This window comes from Paroedura picta, chromosome 8 (genome assembly GCF_049243985.1).
Source record: "Paroedura picta isolate Pp20150507F chromosome 8, Ppicta_v3.0, whole genome shotgun sequence".
NCBI lineage: Eukaryota > Metazoa > Chordata > Lepidosauria > Squamata > Gekkonidae > Paroedura > Paroedura picta.
In genome coordinates, this window is record NC_135376.1 from 13,754,775 (window position 1) to 13,779,427 (window position 24,653).

The 24,653-nt window shown below is 44.6% G+C and overlaps 1 protein-coding gene across 6 annotated transcripts in view; it reads left to right on the forward strand.

The window, feature by feature from the left end:
• Positions 1-24,653, forward strand: part of TNIK (TRAF2 and NCK interacting kinase) — a 315,869-nt gene that overhangs the window by 46,842 nt on the left and 244,374 nt on the right. For all 6 annotated transcript variants that reach the window (XM_077348406.1, XM_077348407.1, XM_077348408.1 and 3 more), the window contains exon 2: positions 19,398-19,463. In XM_077348406.1, coding sequence (XP_077204521.1) covers positions 19,398-19,463 — 66 coding nt within the window. The remainder of the gene's footprint in view (positions 1-19,397; positions 19,464-24,653) is intronic.

The window sequence follows — 24,653 nt, forward strand, 5'->3', positions numbered from 1 at the left end:
TTGATGTTCCTTAAAGAAATGATGAAAGTGGTAGAACATTAATTGGGCATTGCCTGTGGCATGAATAGTCATGTAACTTATGAACACCAGTTTGTGAAAGTTTACAAAGTTTTAGAATTCTGGTGCTTTGGAGACCTGCTCCTACATATGCAAAGCTACCCTTATTTGTGCTGCTGTGGTTTGGAAAGACGTCTGAGTGTCCAGATATGACCCAAGAAAAGCTCCCTCGACCCTTCAGCGGTCCATCAAGCACACGTCAGAGAATTGCCTGTGGCATGAACCATATTAGCTGCATTCAGCTAACCTTTCCAGGAGGTTGGAGCACTCTCTTGCATGCGAACTGGCTATAGGCTTGTCAGATTACCATTAATTTATAAGAAGCAACTGTTCACTAACATGACCCCGTTTGCCTATATGCCTTCCAAATTGGGACACTGTTATCCATGAGTGCAGTAAAGAGATGAACCAGGTCTTTCTCTTGACAAGCAGAAACAACTGGCTCGACTTACTGGGTTGTTTTTCTTTTTCCTTTTACAAAGCTATAAGAAAAACTGTGTGCAGGGCTGCCAAGTGGGGGGGGGGCATGCACTTTCTCCCCCAGGTTAATATGCCTTACAGGGTTATTGGAAGACATTTGGGGAAGAAGAAGAGCTGTTGTTTTGTACCCTGCTTTTTACTACCCGAAGAAGTCTCCAAGCTGCTTATAATCGCTTACCCTTCTTCTCCCCAAACACAGACCATGGGAGGTAGGTGAGGCTGAGAGAGAGCTCTGAGAGAACTGTGACTGACCTAAGGTCACCCAAGCTTGCTGCATGTGGAGGAAGAGTGGGGAATCAAACCCGGTTCTTCAGAAACCTAGTTTGAAAAATGCCACTTTAGGAAACCTGACTGCAGAATCATGCCCAAATCTGAGTTTATTAATTTATAGGAGTGTTTACATGTCTGCAGCAGACATTTCAATAGGCCAGCAAGCTGTTCCTTTTTAAATTCAATAACAGCAAGATCCAGTTTCACCGAACACCTGAAGCCTTTGGCACCAGAGCTTGTTTGGCTCAGGATGCGGTCATTTTCCTGTAAACAGGGAGCATTTTTGACTCCTCATTTAGTTGAACAAATTAGCTTTTCCAGATCTTAATGAAATCTTGCTTCATGGTCACAGCTGCCTGTCCCTCGGTTCTCCTGTAATGCCTGTAAAGGGGAGAGCAAAGCTATATTCACGGTCATTCTGAAGTCCTTCCAGTAATATGCCATTTGCTGCTCAACAATGGCCAGTATTTTCCAAAGAAATGTGTGATTATTCTACTAAAACCTGGCTTTGTGGGCATTTGTTGAGCCCAATTGTTTGTATTTTCTGTTACCAAGCAGAGGGATGAGAGGTTGTCGTAAAGCAAACTGCTGTTAAAATGCCTTTTCAAACTCTTAAGAAGGTTTCCTTTAAAAAAAAGGAAATAAAGCCAGTTAAACTCTCACGGCTTCTTCCAAAGGATTGCAGTTGGATGAGAATGCTGAAAATTCAGTCCACACCACTGGATATCAAGGCCAGTATTATCTACTCTAACCTGAGCTGGATAGGCCTGGCTAGTTTGTTCTCAGGGGATCTCAGAAGCTAAGTGGAGTCAGCTCTGGATGGTATTTGGATGGGAGACCTCCAAAGAATCCCAGGTTTGTGATGTGGAGGCAGGCAATGGCAATTGACAAAACCACATTGGGACATCTCTTGACTCGAAAACCCTGCAGGATCACCATAAGACTTGATGGCACTTTCTACTACCCCCATTATCTACTGTAAATCCCAGTAACAGTCCAGGATCTCAGGCAAATGCCTTCCCCATTGAATCCTGGACCTTCAGTGAGTAAAAGCAGATGTTTGACCACTGAGCCACAGCCCCACCCACTAGCAGATTGTCAAAGTGGTTTAAGCCAGTTGTGTGAACAAGCTCTACATCTTTATTTAATTCCTAGAGGCAAAGCCCATTGCACCCAGGAATACAACGGATGCTAGCACATATGGCTGCACTGTGACCTTTTGAGGTCCGCGCCCCCCTCAGCTCCCTGCTTGATCTTGAGATCAAGTATAGTGAAGTGGTCAAAGAGTAGCAGACTCTAATCTCAAGAGCTGGGTTTGATTCCTGACTCCTCCTCCATATGCAGCCAGCTGGGTTGCCAAATTCCAGGTGGGGGCCTAGCAACCTCAGGAAGACGAAGAAGAAAGAAAGGGGAGGGGGAGGAAGGGATCAGTTCTCCTGGAGAAAACAGCTACTTTGGAAGGGCACTGGTCACTACTGTCCCCACCTTACCATCAAACCCCACATCTTCCAAAGGCCAGGCAGGCCAGGGAAGGGTGGGCTGCCACCTTCCCCTCCCCTACATTTCCCAAAGGCTGGGCCAGACAGGGAAGGCCACGGCGGGGGCGGGCACATGCCTCCTTCCCACTCCCACATCTCTCAAAGGTCAGGTAGGGAAGGCCATGGGAGGTAGGCTGCCTCCTTCTCACCCCCCCTCCCACATCTCCCAAAGGACAGGCTGGATAGGTAAGGCTATGGGAGCTGCCTCCTTCCCAACCCACCACCATTTCCCAAGGGCCAAGCTGGGTGGAGAAGGCTGCTGGTTGTGAGCCCAGGTCCTGTTAGGGAGGATTCCTCAGAGGAAAAGCCTTGCCAGGAGCTGCCAGTTTTACCCAAGCCTCAGCTGGATGAGAGCTTAGCTTAGCTAGATGTTCAACAGGGAGGAAGAAATGGAGCTGCAGACATACCTGGACTTAGATTCCTAAGTTGTTGCAGGAGCTCCTCACTCCTCTGCCCAGCTTCCAGCTCCTTGCCTTGTCAGCCCACCTGGTTCACCTTAGCCAATTAAGCAATATCAGCTTTGAGCTGGAAGATAACTCCAGTATAAAGGCATCATACCATGTTAGCAAGACAGTTGCTGACTGCAGAAGACAGTGAGTCATCACAGAGTGAAGACTAAGAGACTACTGACAGCCTATATTAACTTGAGGCTGGGAAGCCTGGGTTGATGGAACTGCACCTTCTGCTGATACCCTGAACAAACCCTTGACTTCCTGGACTGAGTCAAGACATTCATTGCATTCAGTCTGGCCTTTGACATTCTGTTTTTGAAATACTGTTTCTCCCTGACTTTTTAGCAGCTTGTTTGTCTATGAGAGAGCTGAAACCTGAGACTAACAAAGGAAGCAGCTGGCTTCCCTCCCTTGCCTGGGAGTGATGGAGGGTGAGAAAAGGCTGAGGCAACTTACCAACAGCAGAGCATTTTAGAGAGGCCAGCATCTCTTCTATCTGGCAGGAAGAGGATGAAAAGGACAGAGAAGGCCTACAAATGGCCTTCATTTGAAGAGTGCTCTCTCCCTATTGGTGGCACACACCCAGGGAGGGCCAATCAGTTAGGGAGTAAGTTGTCTGCACACAATTTGAACTGATGGGCCTTCATTGGTAGGATGCTCTCTCCCTATTGGTGGCATACCCCCAGGGAGGGTCAACCGGGTGGTGAGAGAGTTGTCTGCATGCAATTTGAACTGCTTGACCCTCATTGGTAGAGTACTCTCTCCCTATTGGCGGCACACCCTGGCCTTCATTGGCAGAGTACAATTTGAACTCATTGGCCCTCATTGGCAGAGTGCTCTTTTTCCTATTGGCAGTACACCCACAGGAGGGCCTATCAGGTTGGGAGTGAGTTTGCCCACAATTTGAACTGGTTTGCCCTCATCAGCAGAGTCCTCTCTCTGTATTGGTGGCGCACCCTTAGGGAGGGCCAATCAATTAGGCAGTGAGTTGTTTGTATGCAACCAGCTTGATAATGGTTAGTTACAGTGATGATGATTAGTGAGTGATGATATTGCCTTTATAATGTGTAAGTATCACTCTTTTCTAGTTATGATGCTTCCCCGTGTATTTCTAAAGAACAGGTGGTGAACCAGTCATTGATTGGCCACATAACTTGTTTGTTGTTGTTTTTTGAATGTGCATAACTTGTTTTTTAAACCATCAAAACCGAAGGCTATTACCACTTGCACCAGCCATGGTGTAGTCGGTAAATTATAGAGAAATGGTGGGTTGATAGCTGATTATGGTGCCCAAGAAGTAGTTCTTAGGGCCTGGTGTAAAGTTTTAACACAGTTGTATCCCAGTTTTATCTTGTTAGTTCTGAAATATTTCCATAGTAATGCCTCTCTTGGATGCTCTGGACCTGGTAACATGTGCCAAATGTCTTTCTCTCCCCCCCCCCCAATAGATGCTGGCTGAACCTGGGTTTAGAGCAGGGGTAGTCAAACTGCATGAGCCTCTTGTGGCGCAGAGTGGTAAGGCAGCCGCCTGAAAGCTTTGCTCATGAGGTTGGGAGTTCGATCCCAGCAGCCGGCTCAAGGTTGACTCAACCTTCCATCCTTCCGAGGTCGGTAAAATGAGTACCCAGCTTGCTGCTGGGGGGTAAACGGTCATGACTGGGGAAGGCACTGGCAAACCACCCCGTATTGAGTCTGCCATGAAAACGCTAGAGGGCGTCACCCCAAGGGTCAGACATGACTCGGTGCTTGCACAGGGGATACCTTTACCTTTACCTTTAGTCAAACTGCGGCCCTCCAGATGTCCATGGTCTACAATTCCCAGGAGCCCCTGCCAGCATTCGCTGGCAGGGGCTCCTGGGAATTGTAGTCCATGGACATCTGGAGGGCCGCAGTTTGACTACGCCTGGTTTAGAGTGACAATCAACACATGTCCCTTGACAAAACTGAGTGTGCACGCCACAAATCAGCAGAATTAATTTGTCATCATCATGGCTCCCAGTAGGGAGAGAGCACTCTTCAAATGAGGGATAAGATGAGATTTGTGAGTCAGCTTTGCTGCAGGAGGCCTGTATTTGGGTGCTGTTTCTGGTCAAATAAATAATGTGCTTCTGAGGCCAGGGTTGTCAGCTCTGGGTTGGGAAATATCTGGATATTTTGGGGGGAGGTGGAGTCTGGAGAGAGGGGTTGGGTTGGGTAGGAGATAGACCTCAGCCGGGTATAATACCATAGAGTCCCCCTCCAAAGCAGCCATTTTCTCCTGGAGATCAATTATAATACCAGGATTGTAAGCCGTGACTTCTTTGGGTATAATACCTGGACTCTCCAGGCATCACCTGGAGATTGGCAACCATTTCTGAGATTAAGCCTCCACTTCCCTTGCTGTCTTCTCAGTTGCAAGCAAACCATACCAGAAGGACTTTGAAAACCTAGATTCTTTCTGGCACAGTTGGTGTCTCTTGAATTATTTTACTGCCTGCAGGGGAGAGATACAGGCCAGGATCAGACCAGGGCTGTGTTTGAAACCTTTACTGTTACAGTACAGTCTTGACATTCCAAACAGAGGAAGAAAGTGTGAAGAATCCCATAAATAGCCAAACTGACACTTTGTGTGTGTTTCCATCATTTGCATGTGTAAATGTTTGTTAAATGGTGCTAAACAGCCGTATGCCAGGGTCATCTATGGTGAAGGTTATGGCTCCCTTCTTCCCCTGTGAGATTGGATGTTGTTATGAGGGGGATAGGGGATTATACCGCCATGTTTGCTTATTTAATGTTGTATTTTTATGTCCTGTTTGATATTTTAATGGGGTTTTATTAGGTGTTTTTTTTAAATTGATTGACTATTTGTATCCTGCCACGAGCCAGTCCCAGGAGTGGCAAGAAATAAAAATAAATAAATACATAAATAAATAAATAATCACTGCCTACTTGGCAATACAAGCCTAAAAGGTCATCTTGCTTAATTTTTCTTCTAGATTGTTGGAATGGCGAACGCAGGGTAACAAGGTATTCTTGTGTAGAATATAGCAGGGTATTGTTGTGTAGAATATGGCTTCCCACAACCATAAAAACATACAGCTTGGTCATTTGAAACATGTTACTGTATTATTGCCGCTATTAAACTGCAGCAAGAGTCCCTACCTTTATACAGTCAATTTAACTTGAGTAATGAAGGAAATTTGAATTGCTTTTCCGTGCATGGCTGGTGCTGCCCTTCCTATGGATGCACTGCAGTTATATCCCCGTTGCCTGGCAGTCGCATAGTTCAGGGAGGGTGAAAGGGGGATGCGTCCTGAACAGAGGCTGAAAGGGAGATGCAAAATCAACATCAAGGTCTTGTAATACATTGATAGGGTGTCCTGCGATACACTGTGGTTAGAAGAATATTTTGTTTTCATCTTGGAATGATTGGAGGTGTTCCAAAGGTGAAAATTGAAAAGTTGGATTTTCTGTTCAGAGGGTAGTGAAGACCACAAGTCAGACGGAAGGGAATCATGACTGGGGTCCTAGAATCCATTACTGCAAGGCTGATTCAGCTGTAAAGGAGAAGAAACTATAAACCCGTGAGATTCTCTGTCAGTGAAGCCAAGGACGCCTTTTGAGTTGCACTTCCAAAGAGTCTCCCGCCCCCCATTCATGTATACCACTACCAGTGGATATAAGGTAAAGGTACCCCCTGTGCAAGCACCGGGTCATGTCTGACCCTTGGGGTGACGCCCTCTAGCGTCTTCATGGCAGACTCAATACGGGGTGGTTTGCCAGTGCCTTCCCCAGTCATGACCGTTTACCCCCCAGCAAGCTGGGTACTCATTTTACCGACCTCGGAAGGATGGAAGGCTGAGTCAACCTTGAGCCGGCTGCTGGGATTGAACTCCCAGCCTCATGTGCAGACAGCTTCAGACTGCATGTCTGCTGCCTTACCACTCTGCACCACAAGAGGCTCTTGTGGTTATATAGTGTACCAAATGAACATATCTTAGTGAAAGGCTCAAATGTTTACTGCCTTGGCTAGGATGGAAAGAGTGGTGCTATACAAAGCAAGTTTGCATACCTACACACAACTTCACTCAACAGCCCCAAAATGACCAGTTGGGTTGAGGTTTTGCACTCCCCTTTGAGTTGATAGTTTGATGGAGCTAGTTTGAGCACTGAGATCTTGGAATGTATTCTCCCCTTTCTTCAAAGCCGCTTGCATTATTCTTCCCTCCTTATATGTTTTATCTTCTCAACAACCCTGTGAGGTGGGTTAGGCTGAGAAAGAAAAGATGGCCCAAGTTCCTCCAGTAAACGCCATGGAAACGGGGGATTTCACCCTGGTGTTTCTCAGTCTTTGCCCACTGCTCAAACTAGCTGTTCACTATGCTGTCTGCACAGGTCACGTGACTTTCCATCCCACTACATTTTCACACTTGTGTGTGTGCATGCATGCATGTGAATTTCTGTTCCTATTTGCTTTTTTTGTGTCGCTAACTAGCAGACCTGTGTAGGAGGCCAGTTACACTTCAAGTCCCTCGGGGCCAGTAGCCTTTCCTGTTTTCACCAATTATTTTAGAAAGGGGGGGGGGGTGGGCGGCAAGTGGGACTCCTGTCCAACTGGGTTTCTGATTTGCTCCTGGAGGTCTGATTGGGAGTGCAGATTATTATAATGTTTCAGTTGCGATGGCCACTGCCCTGTTGGCTTTATATTGTCACTCCTCCTTCCCGTTGTGTTTTTAAAATGACTGCTCTTCTACCTTGTACTTGGGTTCCTACAGGTGCACATCTCTTCCCCCTATGGTAGCCGTTTTGTAATTGGGCTTACAAGAATTCCAAAGGTGCTCCCGGACCCAAAAATGGTTTGGGGACTCTTTGATTTAGGGGGTTATGCTGGAGAGACCTGGGTTAAAATCCTCCATTGACTTACTCACTGGGTAGCCATGGGAAAGTCATACTTTCTCTGATCTTATCTGCTGTATTTGCTTTGCAAAATTCAGGGAGATGCTTTGAGAAAAGAGAGGTGCTAATAAGACATTACATATACACATTACATATTCTGCTAAGGAGTGCGACATATATGGCTTGCCCTTATCTTCACAACAGCTTTGAGAATTAGGCTGAGACAAAGCAATTGGCCCAAGGCCATCCAGTGTGGTTTCATAGCTGTTGCAGATATTTGAATCCAGGTTTTCCCAGTCCTCGGCCAATACCCTAACCATTTTAAGATACCCCCCCCCCTGATTATAGCAAATACTATCTTTTGGCATTGCAGTTCAGTGTAAAGATTGAAGGAAGTGATGTGAGCTTTCTGAGGAAATCTAAATTGAAAACTTTTCTGATGCAAATTTAAATACTTTAAAATGTTTAAACCAGGGGTAGTCAAACTGCGGCCCTCCAGAGGTCCGTGGACTACAATTCCCACGAGCCCCTGCCAGCATTCGCTGGCAGGGGCTCCTGGGAATTGTAGTCCACGGACATCTGGAGGGCCGCAGTTTGACTACCCCTGGTTTAAATAATGTTAGCCAAAGAAGACAAATGCACCGTGTACAAATAATGGGGTTTGTCCATGTTTCATATCCTGGAGTTAGCCCATCTGACACGATAGATCTGATGCACTGTAGATAAAGACTATATTAACACCTGTAGGTAGTTCTGATATGTAGTTTCCTCTGCTTCCCTCTGATTTGTAGTTCAACCAAAGCCACTGGCCAAGGTTTGTTGCCCAAGACTGAATAGTGTTTATTTTTAAAGAGCGTGTCTTCTTAATGCAGATCAGTTACTCTCGGAACATACTTTAATCACCCAAATGTAAACCTCAGGCAGTTCACAGCATAAATTCCCCTACCACAAGGCTTCAATGCCTGGAGTAGGACAGGGTAATCTATATTGGTGATTTCCAATATAGAACCACAGGGTTCCTTCTGGCTCCCCTGCAGAACTGTTCAGTATGAGGCATTCCAAATAATTAAGGAGACTTCTTCGCTAATGAATAAAGACAGCTAAGGCAGTGGTTTATCAAATTATGTACGGAGTGAAGAAAGAACCCTTTCTGCCTGACCCATAAAACTAGAACTCGGGGACAACCAAGTTAATAGGCAAGCAGTTCAGGATAGCCTAATGGGATTACGGCTTTACTCAACAAGTAATTAAATTGTGGAATTCACCATCCATGGAGATATTGATGCCCTCAAGTATAAATGGGAATTAGATTCATGGAGGAGGGATACTTCAAAGGCTACTAGCCATGGTGACAAAAGGGAACATGAATACCAGTGTTCGGAGGAAACATCAGGTGAAGGTCTTGACTCTACGCTTGTTTGTTGGCCCTACAACAGGGGTAGTCAACCTATGGTCCTCCAGATGTCCATGGACTACAATTCCCATGAGCCCCTGCCAGCATTGCTGGCAGGGTCTCATGGGAATTGTAGTCCATGAACATCTGGAGGACCACAGGTTGGCTACCCCTGCCCTACAAGATGTCTGGTTGGCCACTGTGTGAAGCAGAATGCTGGACTAGATGGACCCTCGTATTCAGGATGTGATCTTTTGTATATAATCACACAAAAGGACTTAGTGTTGCTTGTGAATGAACTGGGGAGATGAAAGTATGTGTGAAATGATGAGCAGCATCGTTCATGTTCTCTTGCTAGCTATATTTATCCAGAGAACAGGGAAAAAAAATTAGTATTTCTGAGTATGGGGTAAGGAGATGCAGGGGGAGGTGGGGCAAGAGGAAAAGCTCTACGTTCCGAAGAATAATTGTCTTCCTGTTGAAGGCTTTGTTGGGGAAAGCAGAATCAAGGACCAGACCAGTTGTTAGCTTGAATAAAGACCAACTGTGTATGCGTATTATTCGTTAATAACTAGCATTCCGTTCCAGTTGCCATGGCTTTGCTCAAATCGTAACGGCTAGTGCCAGCAGCTGAGAGCAAAATGCCATTCACTGCATTGCTGCAGGCTTCTAGGGCACTTTTTTTTTGTGGCTGTAGGAAAAGGGGCATAAAGAAGAAAAACATTACAGAGTGCCAAAATGCTTTTTACAGATGAAACGTTCAGTTCCTTGAAAATGATTGTGCAAGCCAGAGCTGGTGAAGGGGGTGTAATTAGGTGGGGGAAAAGCGCACCTGATGGTGTGTGCAGAAGGTCCCATATACAGTTGGTAGCATTTCAAGTGAGTAGGACTAGGAAAGACCGGGTCCTGAGGCCCTGGAGAACTAGGCACTGATCAGGCACTGTAAACCAGTTGTGTGACTCCAAATAAGGTGGTTTTATCTGTTGTTGCTTTTTTCATTTAAGAAATGGTTACCTCCTTGCAGCTTGGAGCAACTAATGGTGAGGATAGAATACCAACACCCTTTATGCCCGCTTTGTGGTATGGCTGCCATCGTGGTCTCAAACGAAATGTGCTCCTGGCACAGCAGAATTGCTTGCACGTCTGACTAGATAGGCATGTGCCAGTGTTGGAGACCTTATTTTATTTTATTCTTATCCCATCCCTTACTCAAAGTCTCGAGGTGGCTAACAGCATAGGTAGAATACAGCATAAGAAACATTATATACCGTTTGTAAACCATAAAGGTAAAGGTAAAGGTATCCCCTGTGCAAGCACCGAGTCATGTCTGACCCTTGGGGTGACGCCCTCTAGCATTTTCATGGCAGACTCAATACAGGGTGGTTTGCCAGTGCCTTCCCCAGTCATTACCATTTACCCCCCAGCAAGCTGGGTACTCATTTTACCGACCTCGGAAGGATGGAAGGCTGAGTCGAACTCCCAGCCTCATGGGCAGAGCTTCAGACTGCATGCCTGCTGCCTTACCACTCTGTGCAACAAGAGGCTCTTTTAAACCATAAAGTAATATAAAACATATGCAGTCAATAAAACTAGGATTAATAACCCTCCTAATCACCAATTGGTAGATCATATAATATCACCAGTACAGGTACAGGATATTACATAGGCAACAGCTCTTTAGTAAAGGGGTCACTTCTTCAATTGGGCTCAATTGAAGAAGTGACCCCTTTACTAAAGAGCTGTACTGGTGATATTATATGATGTTATATTAATACTATAATTGCAACCACTGAAGAAGCAATAGAAAGTGGGATTGAATACCTGGGACCCCATTTGGTTGCAAAATTATTCAGGATTGCATTTAATAAATTTCAAGAAGACGCAACTTCTTGCCTTTTGTTTTCATTTGCTTTGGGTGTATTTCTACAAGAAACCAACAGTGTTTCTTCATATGGACTGCAACTGGTAGATGCCTGGTGCTGAGCTTGACTTCTTTCAGACACCAGGCATTTTTAAAATATTCTCTCAAGCTCTTTAGATTCCCTGCAACTCGTTTTAAATATCCCATTACTGTCTGAAGTTTTCAGGCTGTGATTTCTAACCTCATTTCTGCTCCCGATCTTAAGATACCTGTTTAGCCTGATGTCTCCTATTGGTGGTTTTAAAATGTTAGATTCTGCTTTTCTTTTTACTGCTTTTTATTGGCTCTGTGTTGTGTGCTAATTCTGTTGTAAGCCACTACGGATTTAGTGCTATGGAGAAGTGGTCTATAAAGGTTTCAATAGAAAAGATTTATTATTTCTAAGAGCTTATTGGAATTGGGGGCTTTGTGGGCAGTGGGTCACAACAAAAAAGGAAAGTTTTGGAACTGAGGGTAATTACTACCACCCTTTCCTTTTTCTCACATGGTTTGTATAGATGCTGCTGCCAACTTCAAGATGGTGAAATACCATTCTGTGCATGTACTGGGTTGCTAGCGTTCAGTTTAACCTGGTGCCTGATGTTGGCTGCTGCACTGTATTATGCGCCACATCTATTATAAGATGTTGTTGCACATTCTGTTTTTTATTTATTTGTATTCCTTAATTCCCTCTTTCTCTCTCTCTCTCTCTGTGTTTTGATTCTGAGCATATATAACTGAACAAATTAATACATTTACGGAGAAGTGTTTATGATGAATGAAGGTGATACAGTGAAGATAGTGCTGTATTGATATGGATGGTGCTGGAGTTAAAATACTCAGATCAGATAATAAAGCTGGCTTGGAGCCCTTGGCCAGGGTTCTAACATCTTTATCAGTGGGTGTCTTGGAGGCCAGGAGGCGGAGCGCACATGGAGATGGAGCAGAGTGTGCAAGACAGACTGCACCTCCTTATGTGACTATCTTCGGCAGATTGTTGTATGAGCACACCCGGTCTGGCAGCTTTTGCGCAGTGTCGTAACATGTACTTGCTTAATCCCACCGTATTGAATCGAGGCTAAATAATTCAGTGCTTTGATAGCATTGTCAGGATTCAAATCACATAACATGTGGTCGCAGTAATACACTTATTCTCAAACCTTTGGAATGAGGCGGAAAATATCCCAGAAAAATTTCTGATATTATATCTTTTTTCTATGGAAAATTCTCTCTACCCCACTTACGTAAATATAGTCTGTCTGTAGTTGTCAGCACTATCGGGCTGCTGTAAATTAATCATGTTAGAGCTATCTTGAGGTAGTGGTTAGAGGCTTCGACTTCTAATCTGGTGAGCCAGGTTTGATTCCCTGCTCCCCCACATTGCAACCAGGTGGGTGACCTTGGGCTCACCACAGTGCTGATAAAGCTGTTCTGACTGAGCAGTGATATCAGGGCTCTCTCAGCCCCACCTCTCTCACAGGGTGTCTGTTGTGGGGAGAGGAAAGGGATGGCAAATGTAAGCCACTGAGATGCCTTCGGGTAGAGAAAAGCGGCATATAAGAACCAACTCCTCCTCCTCCTCCTCCTCCTCCTCCTCCCCCCCCTCCTCCTCTTCTTCTTCTTCTTCTTCTTCTTCTTCTTCTTCTTCTTCTTCTTCTTCTTCTTCTTCTTCTTCTTCTTCTTCTTCTTCTTCTTCTTCTTCTTCTTCTTCATGTGGGCAATGAAGGATGGACAATCCCCATTGTTTGTACATGTTGAATTTCCTCTCTTACTGAAAACTCACATTGCAGTCTCAAACTATAGTAGGTGGAACCCGAGAGTAAGTCCATGACATTTTCTTTGAGCAGGGAACTGTGAGGCCAGGAGAGAGAGGAGGCTCCATGGCAGATTCCAGTTCTCTTTGGCATGAAATATAGTCAGTGGCTCACTATTTAGTTGTTGCCATCAAGTTGCATCTAACTTATGGCAACCCCAAAGGGTTTTCAAGGCAAGAGGAGCTCAGAGGGGTTTGCCATTGCGTGCACCGGTGTCCTTGGTTGTGTCCCATCAAAATATTGACCAGGACTGACCTTGCTTAGCCTTCAAGATATGATGCAATTTGACTAGCCCCGCCTATCTAGGTCAGGAGTATGTATACTAAGCATGAAAAATAAATGTGAGCTTCAGTATTCACTGATGTCACGTTTCTGGTAGAAGGAAGAAATTGGTAGAGGGAGGAAGTAGCAGCTGGGCCCTGAAAAATATATGAAGCTTAGAAGTGAGTTCCACTTCAAAATGTTTGAGTACCACTGTAGTAAACTATAGTTATAGCAACACTGTGAGGTAGACCAATGTGAACCCTATATTGTACATTGGGTTACTCTGGTTTCTCTTCAGATTGTATAAATATTTCCCGTTGTACATTGGAAATGGGGGCTGCTCACAGTGCAAACTGAGCAGTTAACATCCTTCTGTATAATTCTGCAGAGTTGCAGTTAGTGATTCTTATGGTTGAGTTGAGTCGAGATTTAAACCAGTGACTTCCTAGGTCACATCTCAGTGTCTCAGTCACTAGGGTACACAAACTCCACTGTCCAAAGGTATGCTTGTGCATCTAATATTTTGGAAGTCTACTGCATACACTTCATGGCCTATCCTGTCCACCCCCCCCCCCCATCCTTGTTGGTTTCTTTGACTATACCTTGTGCTCTGCGGGTTCCAACTTAACTGGCCACGACTAGGGTCAGGGCCTTTTCAGTCCTGACCTTTGAAGAAGAAGAAAAGAAAAAGAAGAAGTTGGTTCTTATATGCCACTTTTCTCTACCCGAAGGAGCCTCAAAGCGGCTTACAGTCGCCTTCCCTTTCCTCTCCCCACAACAGACACCCTGTGGGGTGGGTGAGGCTGAGAGAGCCCTGATATCACTGCTCGGTCAAAACAGGTTTATCAGTGCCGTGGAGAGCCCAAGGTCACCCAGCTGGCTGCATGTGGGGGAGCGCAGCATCGAACCCGGCATGCCAGATTAGAAGTCCACACTCCTAACCACTACACCAAACTGGCTCTCCTGCCTGGTAGAATGAGCTCCCAGAGGAGCTGTGGGCCCTGCAGGAAGTTTCCGGCTTTTCTCAGGGCCTGCAAAATGGAGCTCTTCCACCAGGTCTATGATTGAGGCCAGGGCGAGGAGAAGATCTATGCCCCCCAAAGGAGGACTACTCCAACACGTTCCATCTGTGGTGGTCAGCTGTTTCCCCTGGTCTCCCAGCGGGGGTAGGTGGGGAGGTTGGTTTCTTGGTAGATGACCTTCATTCATCATAAACACGTCGTGTTTTCTTGGTAGATTGTAACTCAACTATTGGTTTTAAGGTTAGTTTGAGGGGATTTTATTTTTTTATTTTATCTGTAACCTGGCACGAGCTGGCTCTGCCAAGAGTGGCGGGCAGTAAATTCAAGTAATAATAAAAAAATAAATAAATAATAATAATTATTATTATTTCGATTTATTTCCCGCCACTCCCAAATGGCTCGCGGCGGGTTACAATGTCTTAAAAAACCCATTAAAATAATAGCAAAGGCTGGAGATTCTGCTCCGCATCCAGACCACTGTGTTGGAGCGGCACAGACTTGCTCTTAGCAACAGCATCCTATTCCTTGTTCATATTTAGAAAGAAATCTGTTTATAACTCTTGCGTCTTTCCCATTAGTGCCCAATTTTAGCTTCATTTCTGCAAAACTGGTTGTGTTTGCAAAGTGTCAAGCTATCAATTTGATGGCAAGCTATTAAAAATGCATTTTTTGGAGAACAGGATTTTTATTTTTAAAGGAAAATTAAATGTCTCTTTCAAAGCCTGGTTTCATGCAGCAAGATAAGCCACAGTTTGAGAATAGCCAACCGCTGCTTTATACTTCTCTTTGTTCCTTTAGCTTCTCTGCCTGAAACCTGCTGTTTTAAATGACACAAAATACCTTTCAGGTTTATAGAAACGCCCCATGTCTTTCTCCATTTTGAACAATGTGCTTGTCTTATAATGCTGCTAGTCCAGCTGTGCTTCATATTCCCCTCACCTTATGGCACCTTTCTAGCCAGGAGGCCGTTAACTCCTTCACAGTGGCTTCTTTCAGCCCATTCACATCCCTGTGGCCAAGGGTGATATAAAAGGCAAAAATTAAAAGGTGGCTCTTCTGTTCCTTCCAGTGCAAGTGATGTGACCATGGCCAGCCCAGATTTTCCTTGGCAGGGCCACAAACTGGATGTGCTCAGAATCACAGAATCATAGAGTTGGAAGGGGCCATACAGGCCATCTAGTCCAACCCCCTGCTCGATGCAGGATCAGCCCAAAGCATCCTAAAGCATCCAAGAAAAGTGTGTATCCAACCTTTGCTTGAAGACTGCCAGTGAGGGGGAGCTCACCACCTCCTTAGGCAGCCTATTCCACTGCTGAACTACTCTGTGAATTCCCCCCCCCTAATATCTAGCCTATATCGTTGTACTTGTAGTTTAAACCCATTACTGCATGTCCTCTCCTCTGCAGCCAACGGAAACAGCATCCTGCCCTCCTCCAAGACCGTTTATGCACTGGGAACTTCAGTGCCCCACCCCCTTATCAGGAGCACAGGTAGGGAGTGGATGAGGTGCACCAGGCCAAATTCTCCCCCATGTGGGTGCAGGAAGAGGTGGGGCAACCTGCCACGACTAAAACTCCAGCCTGGAGCCCAGCATGAAACCTTCAGTGCATAAACGGTCCAAGTGACAACCTTTCAGATACTTAAAGAGGGCTATCATGTCCCCTCTCAACCTCCTTTTCTCCAGGCTGAACATTCCCAAGTCCCTCAACCTATCTTCATAGGGCTTGGTCCCTTGGCCTCAGATCATCCTCGTCACCCTCTTCTGTACCCTTTCAATTTTATCTACATCCTTCTTGAAGTGACGCTCCTGATCATGTAAAATGTAGGACTTAATCTCCACTATTTAAAATCCCTGCTGGTGTTTCTTTCTGCCCTGTACACTCATGTTTCTCTAATGGAGCCTGTTCCCTTTTCAGTAATGTTTCCCATTTCTTAGAACTGGCTCCATGAGCAGGATATCATCTGGAGAAGTTTTGGAGGCTAAAGCTGTTTTATTTGCTAGGGCCTTTAATGGAGTATAGGCTACAAGTGTTTACTGAGTATGAATGGGGTTTTATTTCGTTGTGGATTGTTTTAATTTAGAATTATAAGGTTCCTTGACCCACAAGGGAAAGGTGTGGCTTAATTGTTTCACTGAACAAACCGAAAAAGAGGGTGATAGTGCAATGGAGAAATGTATTTTCTTTATAGTGTTACGAAGAAGAGATCTAACGCTAAAATATATTTTCCCCACTGCACCATTTCCCCTTTAGTTTTCATAAACAATGAGTAAACTGTTTTCCAAAAGAAGATGGAAGATGCCTTCCGATTATACTTTTTAAAAATACCAAATTTGCTATTTTGAAATGCTAATATTTCAGTATTATTTTTCCATATTGTATTGTTTTATGTCATTAGTGACCTCGGGCAAACTATGCAGCGTGCAGTATATAAATGTTTTACACAAACAAAGGTGTATGCAAGATGAGGGTCTGAAACCATGTATGTTGACCATAGCCGCTTGGAAGCAGAGCAAGATATAAATTTAAGCTGGTCTACAAATACACCCTGAAACATGCTCAGTGTTTTGAAATGCATAGAGGTTCCTTGGCATACGAGGCCTAGTCCTTGGCAGTCAAGTTGTTTTTTCCTCACTGAAGGTAGTTTGCAAAGCACAGCCAGGAAAAATAGAAGAAGAAAATTAAACTCTTAACTGCTCTCCCTGAATATACTTTATTTATACACAGCAACCTTTCTATCTTTCTTCTGTTTCTACTCGCCACATACCCTGACCTTGGTAACGGTCTTTCAAGCACTTATTTCGTTCACAGTGTTTTCGTTTGTTTGTTTAAACTCGGTCTTCCTTTCATCCTTCTCATTTCCCAACTGCCACCAACTGAATTTAACGGCTCTGTAATGGCCTCAGAATTTTCAAACCTCCTCCGTTCAAACATGAAGCTTTCCAGCCCAGCCAATCATGGCCATCCCTCTTTCCATTTCGAATGCCCCCTTCTAAACTGACACTCTCAACGGAATTTTTCCTGTACATGTTAAACTGGGCTATTTGTTGCTGAACCGAAACCCTCATTTTATGGCAGATGGGAGAAGAATGGAATCACAACAAATAGAAATCTTGCCCTTTGATCCAGGAAAACCTGGCCTTTAGGGCCTGGCTGGGGTGACTGGAGGAATGGATTGGCAGTTGGAAGTATGTCTGTGTAGACCCACAGTAATAAAAGAAACAGGGGACCTTGTGGAAAATTCAACAAGAGATGAATAAACTCACCACAAAGAAGTATTAATGCCAAAATTATTATACAATTGGAAAAGGTATACAAACATTTTAATTAACAATCTGCATTCTTTATGTAGACTCAAAGATAATGTACAAGTCAAATGATCAATGTACAAGTCAAATGATCAACAAAAATAACTCCCACTCTGAATAGTCAAGGAAACTCCCTCAATTTTGGTATAAAGAGATCAACTCTATTTTTCTCATTGGCCCATTGAAATGCCTAATTTTATGAGGATAACCCCTGGCCTATAAAGTGATTGTTACCCCAGTTATAAAGTGATTGTGAATTGGCCTGATATTCACCCAGTAAAAAGTGTATCTTCTTATACCTAATGAACGGACTGTAAGGTTCAGGTTTTCTTTATATGGAATGGATGGTGAGAATTATAATGGAGAAAGATGTTACAATCAGTAGCTTTCCTGTAAAGGGAGCATACAATGCCACCAGTGTTAGCAACAGTAAGTAAAATATCCAAAAAAGGTACCTTCATGGATACCACTAAAGGTCAAATTGGGATGGAGGGTGTTAAGCCATGCCATCAGGTCAGATACAATAGAAACATCTTTAATTAGGAATATCACATCATCAAAAGACCTCCCATAATACAGAATGTCATAAAAAAGAGCATGGGTAATGGCTCCACCTTAGCCCAATACCCATGAGCAAAATCTTATTTTAATATTATTTACTTAATTTATAGACTGCCTTTCTCCCTAGTGCCCTGCCACAAAGTGACTTATGCTGTTCTGTTTTATCCCTGCAAGGCCTGGAGGCTAGGTTAGGCTGAGTGTATGTGATTGGTCCAAGGTCACCTAGCAAGTTTCCAAGGATGAGAGGGGATTTGAGCTTGTGTATCCCAGATCCTAAATCAGCCTTTCTCAACTTTTTTACCATTGAAAATCCCCTGAAACATTCTTCAGGCTTCAAGGAACCCCATGAGATTATGCAGAATTTGATTGGGAAGCATAGCTATGTACACGCCCATCCAGGGTCCCTCCCCTGTCCACCCCCTTCAGGCCCATCATTGGCCATTTTGGGAGGAGGGGGCTACAAATCGACATGACCATATATGGTCCTATCACCCTATAATTGTTTAACATTAAACAATTTTTAAAAAATAATTAACTTCCACTCCTTCAGGACACCCTTCTAAGAAACCTCAGGGCTTCACAAAACCCTGGTTGAGACAGATATTTATCATGGATGCTTAGGCTGATCCTGCATTGAGCAGGGGGTTGGACTAGATCACTTCTTTGGCCCCTTCCAACATTATTATTACTTCTCTCAGAGATAGTGCTCCTGTGAAATGCTGACTGCAGTGGCTACCAGAATTTGCTTTCTGATACTGAGATTGAAACCAAACAAATAAGGTTCGAACCTGTCCCGAGATCCAAATGCAGACAGATCAACAAGCTGGGGTTTATCGGTTGATGTGCAGTTGGAATTTTGTTCTAGGATTTATGTCTGGCTAACTACCATTGTTAGAGCCTCTTGTGGCGCAGAGTGGTAAGGCAGCCGTCTGAAAGCTTTGCCCATGAGGCTGGGAGTTCGATCCCAGCAGCCGGCTCAAGGTTGACTCAGCCTTCCATCCTTCCGAGGTCGGTAAAATGAGTACCCAGATTGCTGGGGGGTAAACGGTCATGACTGGGGAAGGCACTGGCAAACCACCCCGTATTGAGTCTGCCATGAAAACGCTGGAGGGCGTCACCCCAAGGGTCAGACATGACCCGGTGCTTGCACAGGGGATACCTTTACCTTTACCTTTAACTACCATTGTTAACTGATTGTGGTTTGGTGTGATGGTTGAATTCACGAACCATGGTTTTGAATACCATTGCCCTAGCAGCTGCCCGGATATAGACATAGTAGGCTAGGTGTCCTCCTTGCGGCAAAATATAGAGGGAGCAAGGACGAGGTAAACCAGGGTACATTCAACAGAATTCACTAGATTGTGGTTTATCATGCCCTCTGAATATAACAGACATTTGTGGCAGGAAATGTTTTGATATCTGTTACTGTTTGTCTTAATTCCATGTTTTGTCCCCTTCTCTTAGGATCCTGCGGGCATCTTTGAACTGGTTGAACTTGTTGGCAACGGAACTTATGGACAGGTCTATAAGGTAAGGATTGTGAAATTTTATAGTACTTGAGTTTTACATGCTTACAAATTCCTTGCTTATCTCTTTCCTGTGATTGCCATCTGTTTCTAGCTTGAGTAGAACTAGTAATTTTCAGCTTTCCCTCTACCTGCTTGAAACATGCCTGATTGCAGAAACAGAACATTGTGCCCACCTGTGATTTTCCTAGAAGTTCTTTTGGAACTCTTGGAAAACTTGTGGCTTAGATTCAAATGAGTAGCCGTGTTGGTCTGAAGTAGCACAATAAAATCCGAGTCTAGTAACACCTTTCAGACCAACAAGAGTTATTCAAGGCATGAGCTTTCGAGTGCAAACACTCTTTGTCTGATGAAGAGTGCTTGCACTTAAAAGCTCATGCCTGGAATAAATCTTTGTCGGTCTTAAATGTGCTACTAGACTCTGATTTTATTGTTGCTGCTTAAACATTTATCCAGAAGATAGAAAACCTCAGCAGTGACTGGTTGTTCCCATTGGACATTGCAGGCAAAGGAAAAGTAGCATGGGTATTTCATGGAGTTAGTTAAAGATTCCAGACCACAAATCAGAGAGCACAAATGTGTTTCACATTTCTAGATTTGGTATGAATCCTCCTCCTCAATTCATTTTTATCCACTCTCCTTTGTTACCCCTTGAGGGTTAAAACAAGCATCTTGTGTGCTTTGCTAGATAGAAGAGGAGCAGTGCAACAAGAGAGGTCATGACTGCATCATCTGTTGCTGCTGTGGGCCTCATGGTTTCATGCATGCTCTCTGTGTGCTCTGATGTATTGGAGGTCCATTTATTCAGGTATTGACAAGACAGGGACTCCCTTATCGTTGAGCAGACTGATAATAGGAAGTAGGTTGGGGGGTACCATTAAAGGACAGGACTCTGTTACCACACTGGGGAATGTCATTGTACTCTTTGCCTCTGGCCCCCAAATGTCTTGGGCAGGGGTAGTCAAACTGCGGCCCTCCAGGTGCTGGCAGCGGGTCATGGGAATTGTAGTCCATGGACACCTGGACGGCCACAGTTTGACTACCTCTGGTCTTGGGCCAACAATATATCAACCCTAGCTCTTGCTAGGTCTCTACATAATACAGAGGCTCTTTTCTCCCCTGCTGCTTGTCCCGATTTCATAGAAAAAGCCCGGAAGATCTTGGTTGCTCCCCGCATTATGTCCTGTAATTGTGGGCACACAGACGGGTGTTCTCATTGAACTTTGAAATCACGAAGCCTACAGACAAATGTAGCTCTTCATCTACCCCAGAGTATACAGAGGCAGCCCATTTGCTTTAATGGCATAAGGTGCCATATAATTCTTCTTTTTCCACCTCCCCCTTTTGTGCCCCTTTCCCCAAATGATCATGATGTTAGCCATTCAGTCCAGTCTGGACTCTTGGCGATCCTATGACTCAACCATTGCTCCAATTTTTGATCTTGCACCGCTTCTTTTAGTTGTATATTTCTCTAAATAAGAAAGCAAAATGGTGTATCTGTCAGGAAATAATTCTTTTTGAATTCTCCTGAAAGAATGCAAGTGATCCTGCATTGAGATGGGGGTTGGACTAGATGGCCTGTATGGCCCCTTCCACCTCTGTGAACCAAGAATGAATGGAAACATCTGGAGAGCCTCACAAGAATGGCTTTCCAAAAGTAGTGTTAAGCTATTGCTGTGGTTACCTTCTGCATTGCCTCCTGCATATATCTCTGCAAAGGAGAGATTTCTACTGAGTGGCTATTTTTTTCTTCTTCTCATTTTGTTTAATTTCCAGCTGCTCTGCCCCAGTTTGCCAAGGCTAAGAGTATTAAAGCGATGTCTAAACAGTTCCTCTCAGCTGGTAAAATAACGGCCGAGGTTGACCTACTTCTAGACATGTGCATATTTCTAATAACTTCTGCTGGAAAATGTGACTACAACATCGTTTTGAAAGCATAATGTTTCAATGGAAAAGCAGAATAGGAAACGTTATCTCTCCCAGCTTGTGTGTGTGTTATTTTGTTCTCTCTTTCTCTCTTGCTCATTCTCTCTTGCTGAGGCTTTGCAATTTGCTTTTGGCTGAAATTTTGGATGTCACACTGACAGTTGGAGTATTTAAGCCAGGGGTAGTCAAACTGCGGCCCTCCAGATGTCCAGGGACTACAATTCCCATGAGCCCCTGCCAGCAATTGTAGTCCATGGACATCTGGAGGGCCGCAGTTTGACTACCCCTGATTTAAGCCATGAAAACACAAGCAGGTACTTTCCCCACCACCAGTTTCTAGTTATGTCACTGAGTTACTTTGTAAAGAATAAAGCAAGGACACCTGAGACGATTTTAAAATGAGTTAAAGCTAGAGTTGCCAATCTCCAGGTGGGTTCTGGAGATCTCCTGAAATTACATCTGATCTCCAGACTACAGAGATTGCTTCCAATAGTTGTGGACTTGGTGGCTTTAAGCCTTTCTGAGGTCCTTCAAGGCCCTACCCCCAAATGTTCAGGAATTGCTCCACCTGGAATTGCCAACCCTAAAGTGTACAGTGCAGCCAACACATGAAGTACTGCCCTGGTTTTCAGTGCTAAGCTGTGGGCTGGATCAAGTGAAACGTGCCTTGTATAGATAATCATGAATGGAACCAAGAATCGATCATATGGGCTGTCATGAGTGGGGCCATCTTTTCTATCCCCCCACATAGCATAAATCTCCCTCCTCCCAAACCACTAAGTGTCCACATAAGAGTGTAATATTCACACTTATAATCTAGAACACATGAGCACACAGTGTGTTGCTGACTTGTAGGTTTTTATGTGAGATGCTGCCTGCCCAAACTGTTTTTATATCCTACATTTGAACGTCGTGCCTGCATGTGGTCATTCAGTGGCATCGGAAGTGGGACAGGCCCATTATGTGGGTTGGGAGGAAAGGCACTCTCTTCGTCTCACTCCCCACTAGGCATAGGAGGGCAATCGGATTCACAATGCTACTTGCTCTAACCCATTTTTATATGTTCTAATTGTTTCTATTTATATAAGGGAGTCCTGATTAGGGTTGTGCGATTCGGCCGCTGAAGCGGCCGTTCCGTCCGGGCGCAGCCAGCGCCGCGTCGCGGGGGGGGAGGGCGGTGCCGGCAGCGGCGTGACAGCGGGCGCGCGCCTGCGTGGTTGCGCCCGCTGTCTCGCCGCTGCCGGCACCGCCCTCCCCCCCCTCCCCGCGGCGCTGGCTGCGCCCGGACGGAACGTCCGCTTTGGCGGCCGAATCGCACAACCCTAGTCCTGATCTTCTCATACCTTTTCCTGGTTAATTCTTGTCTTTGTTTTCTCTTTAATGCTAAATGCTAGAATCCCTGAGCCTCCGGGGAGGGCGGTATATAAGTATGATAAATAAAATACTGTTTAGGCTTCAGTGCCTCCTTGACCGTTTAGACACTGGGAACTTCACTGCCCCAGCTCCCATGCAGGGGCAAAAATCGGGGGCAGATGAGGTGCACCAGGCCAAATGCTCCCCTTTGTGGGTGCAGGAAGAGGTGGGGCAACCTACCACAACTAAACCTCCAGCCTGCAGCCCGGCATGAAACCTCCAGTGCATAAACGGTCCTCCCTGGACCTCTTTATTTTACGAGTGGGAATTCTGAGTGCATTTTACTTTGAGTGCTCATGCGTGTGAATGCATGCTTGTGAACACCAAGGCGTTCGTGGCTAGCCAGTTCATATTACCTCTTCGCTTTCAAACTGGAGAAGGGCCAGGTTGATGCAGCATGGGAAAAGAACAGTTAGCAAAAAGTTCCTGTTTTTTATTGGTGAAACTTCAAGATTTCTACTTGCATGAATGACTGTGATCCCTGGCATATTTACCTGGCCATAAATCCCTTTTGAAGTTTATCCCGGGACAATAGGATTGGTCTGCCAGTTCCCATAAAATCCAGCATTTTTGAGGGATAACTTGCTGTATAACTGACCCATTGTTCATACCTTTGTAATCTCAAGGGACAGCTAATGATTTCTAATCTGCTAATTACTGCCGTTTTTATCCTGCTCTTTGGTTTTGGGAGTTTAGAGTAAGGTGACCAGTTTGTCCCACTTTTGGAGGGACATTTGGGGGTACCTGGCCAATTGTACTTATGTTACAAGTAAATATATATATATATATATATATATTACAATATTATTTTTGCATTCTATGCATTCTATGAAAAATTTTGTTGCTCCATATAGACCAAATTTTAATCAAGAGCCCCCCCCCCCAGGTTAATGGTGTTCTGCCTTACCAATGTTAAAGTCTGGTCACCTTAGTTTAGAGTTTTGTTCAGCTGAACACAGCCTTAGATTTGCAAACCAACCACTTTCAAGGCCCATACTATTGAAATTAAGCTTTGTTTTTGTAATGATGATTGTACATGTGAAATGCCACATCATGGTTAACTCTGGGGAAATTTACATGATAGAGCAGTCTTTCTGAACTTCTTTATCATTGAGAAATCTCTGAAACATTCTTCAAGCTCTGAGAAGCCACAGAATTGGCACAATCACGTTGAATAGGGTTGGGAAGTATAGCTGTGTGCATGCCCACCCAGGGCCCTGCCCCCTTCCCACCTACCCCAGGCCCATTATTGGCCATTTTAGGAGTGAGGAGTAGGTTGACATGGCTATGTATGGTCATATCACCCAATAAATGTTTAACAAATTTAAATATATATATTTAAAATTAATTAACTCTCACCCATAGAGGAAACCCTTCCAGGCCATCAAGAAATCCCAGAGTTTCATGAAACCCTGGTTGAGAAAGCCTGTGATAGAGGGAAGGATCCTGTCTCCAATAGCTCAGTTGCTCAGCAGTGAGCAGTCTCAAGACTGCAATGATGCTGTAAAACATTCCAATGCAGAATTTGGGAACGTGAGGAACACTGATCTGTGTTTCTGTCTGCTAAAGTCTCACCTTTACATTTTAAATAGAGCACTTTGTCAGATAGCAGGTCTCTTGTTTGGTGATCAAGTTATAGAATAGTTTTAACAAGGATTAGCAGTCACGTGGCTGACACTTGTTGCTCAAGCGATAAAACGACCCATTGGAGACATGATGATAAAAGATGCTGTTAAATGTAAGATGTTCCCTGGCTCCATAATTCTCCCATTCTGTGCCATTTGTGTGTAGGTGGATAAGGACCCATTGGGAACAGAATGTGTATCTGCAATTTTCTGTACAGCATCTAGCATGC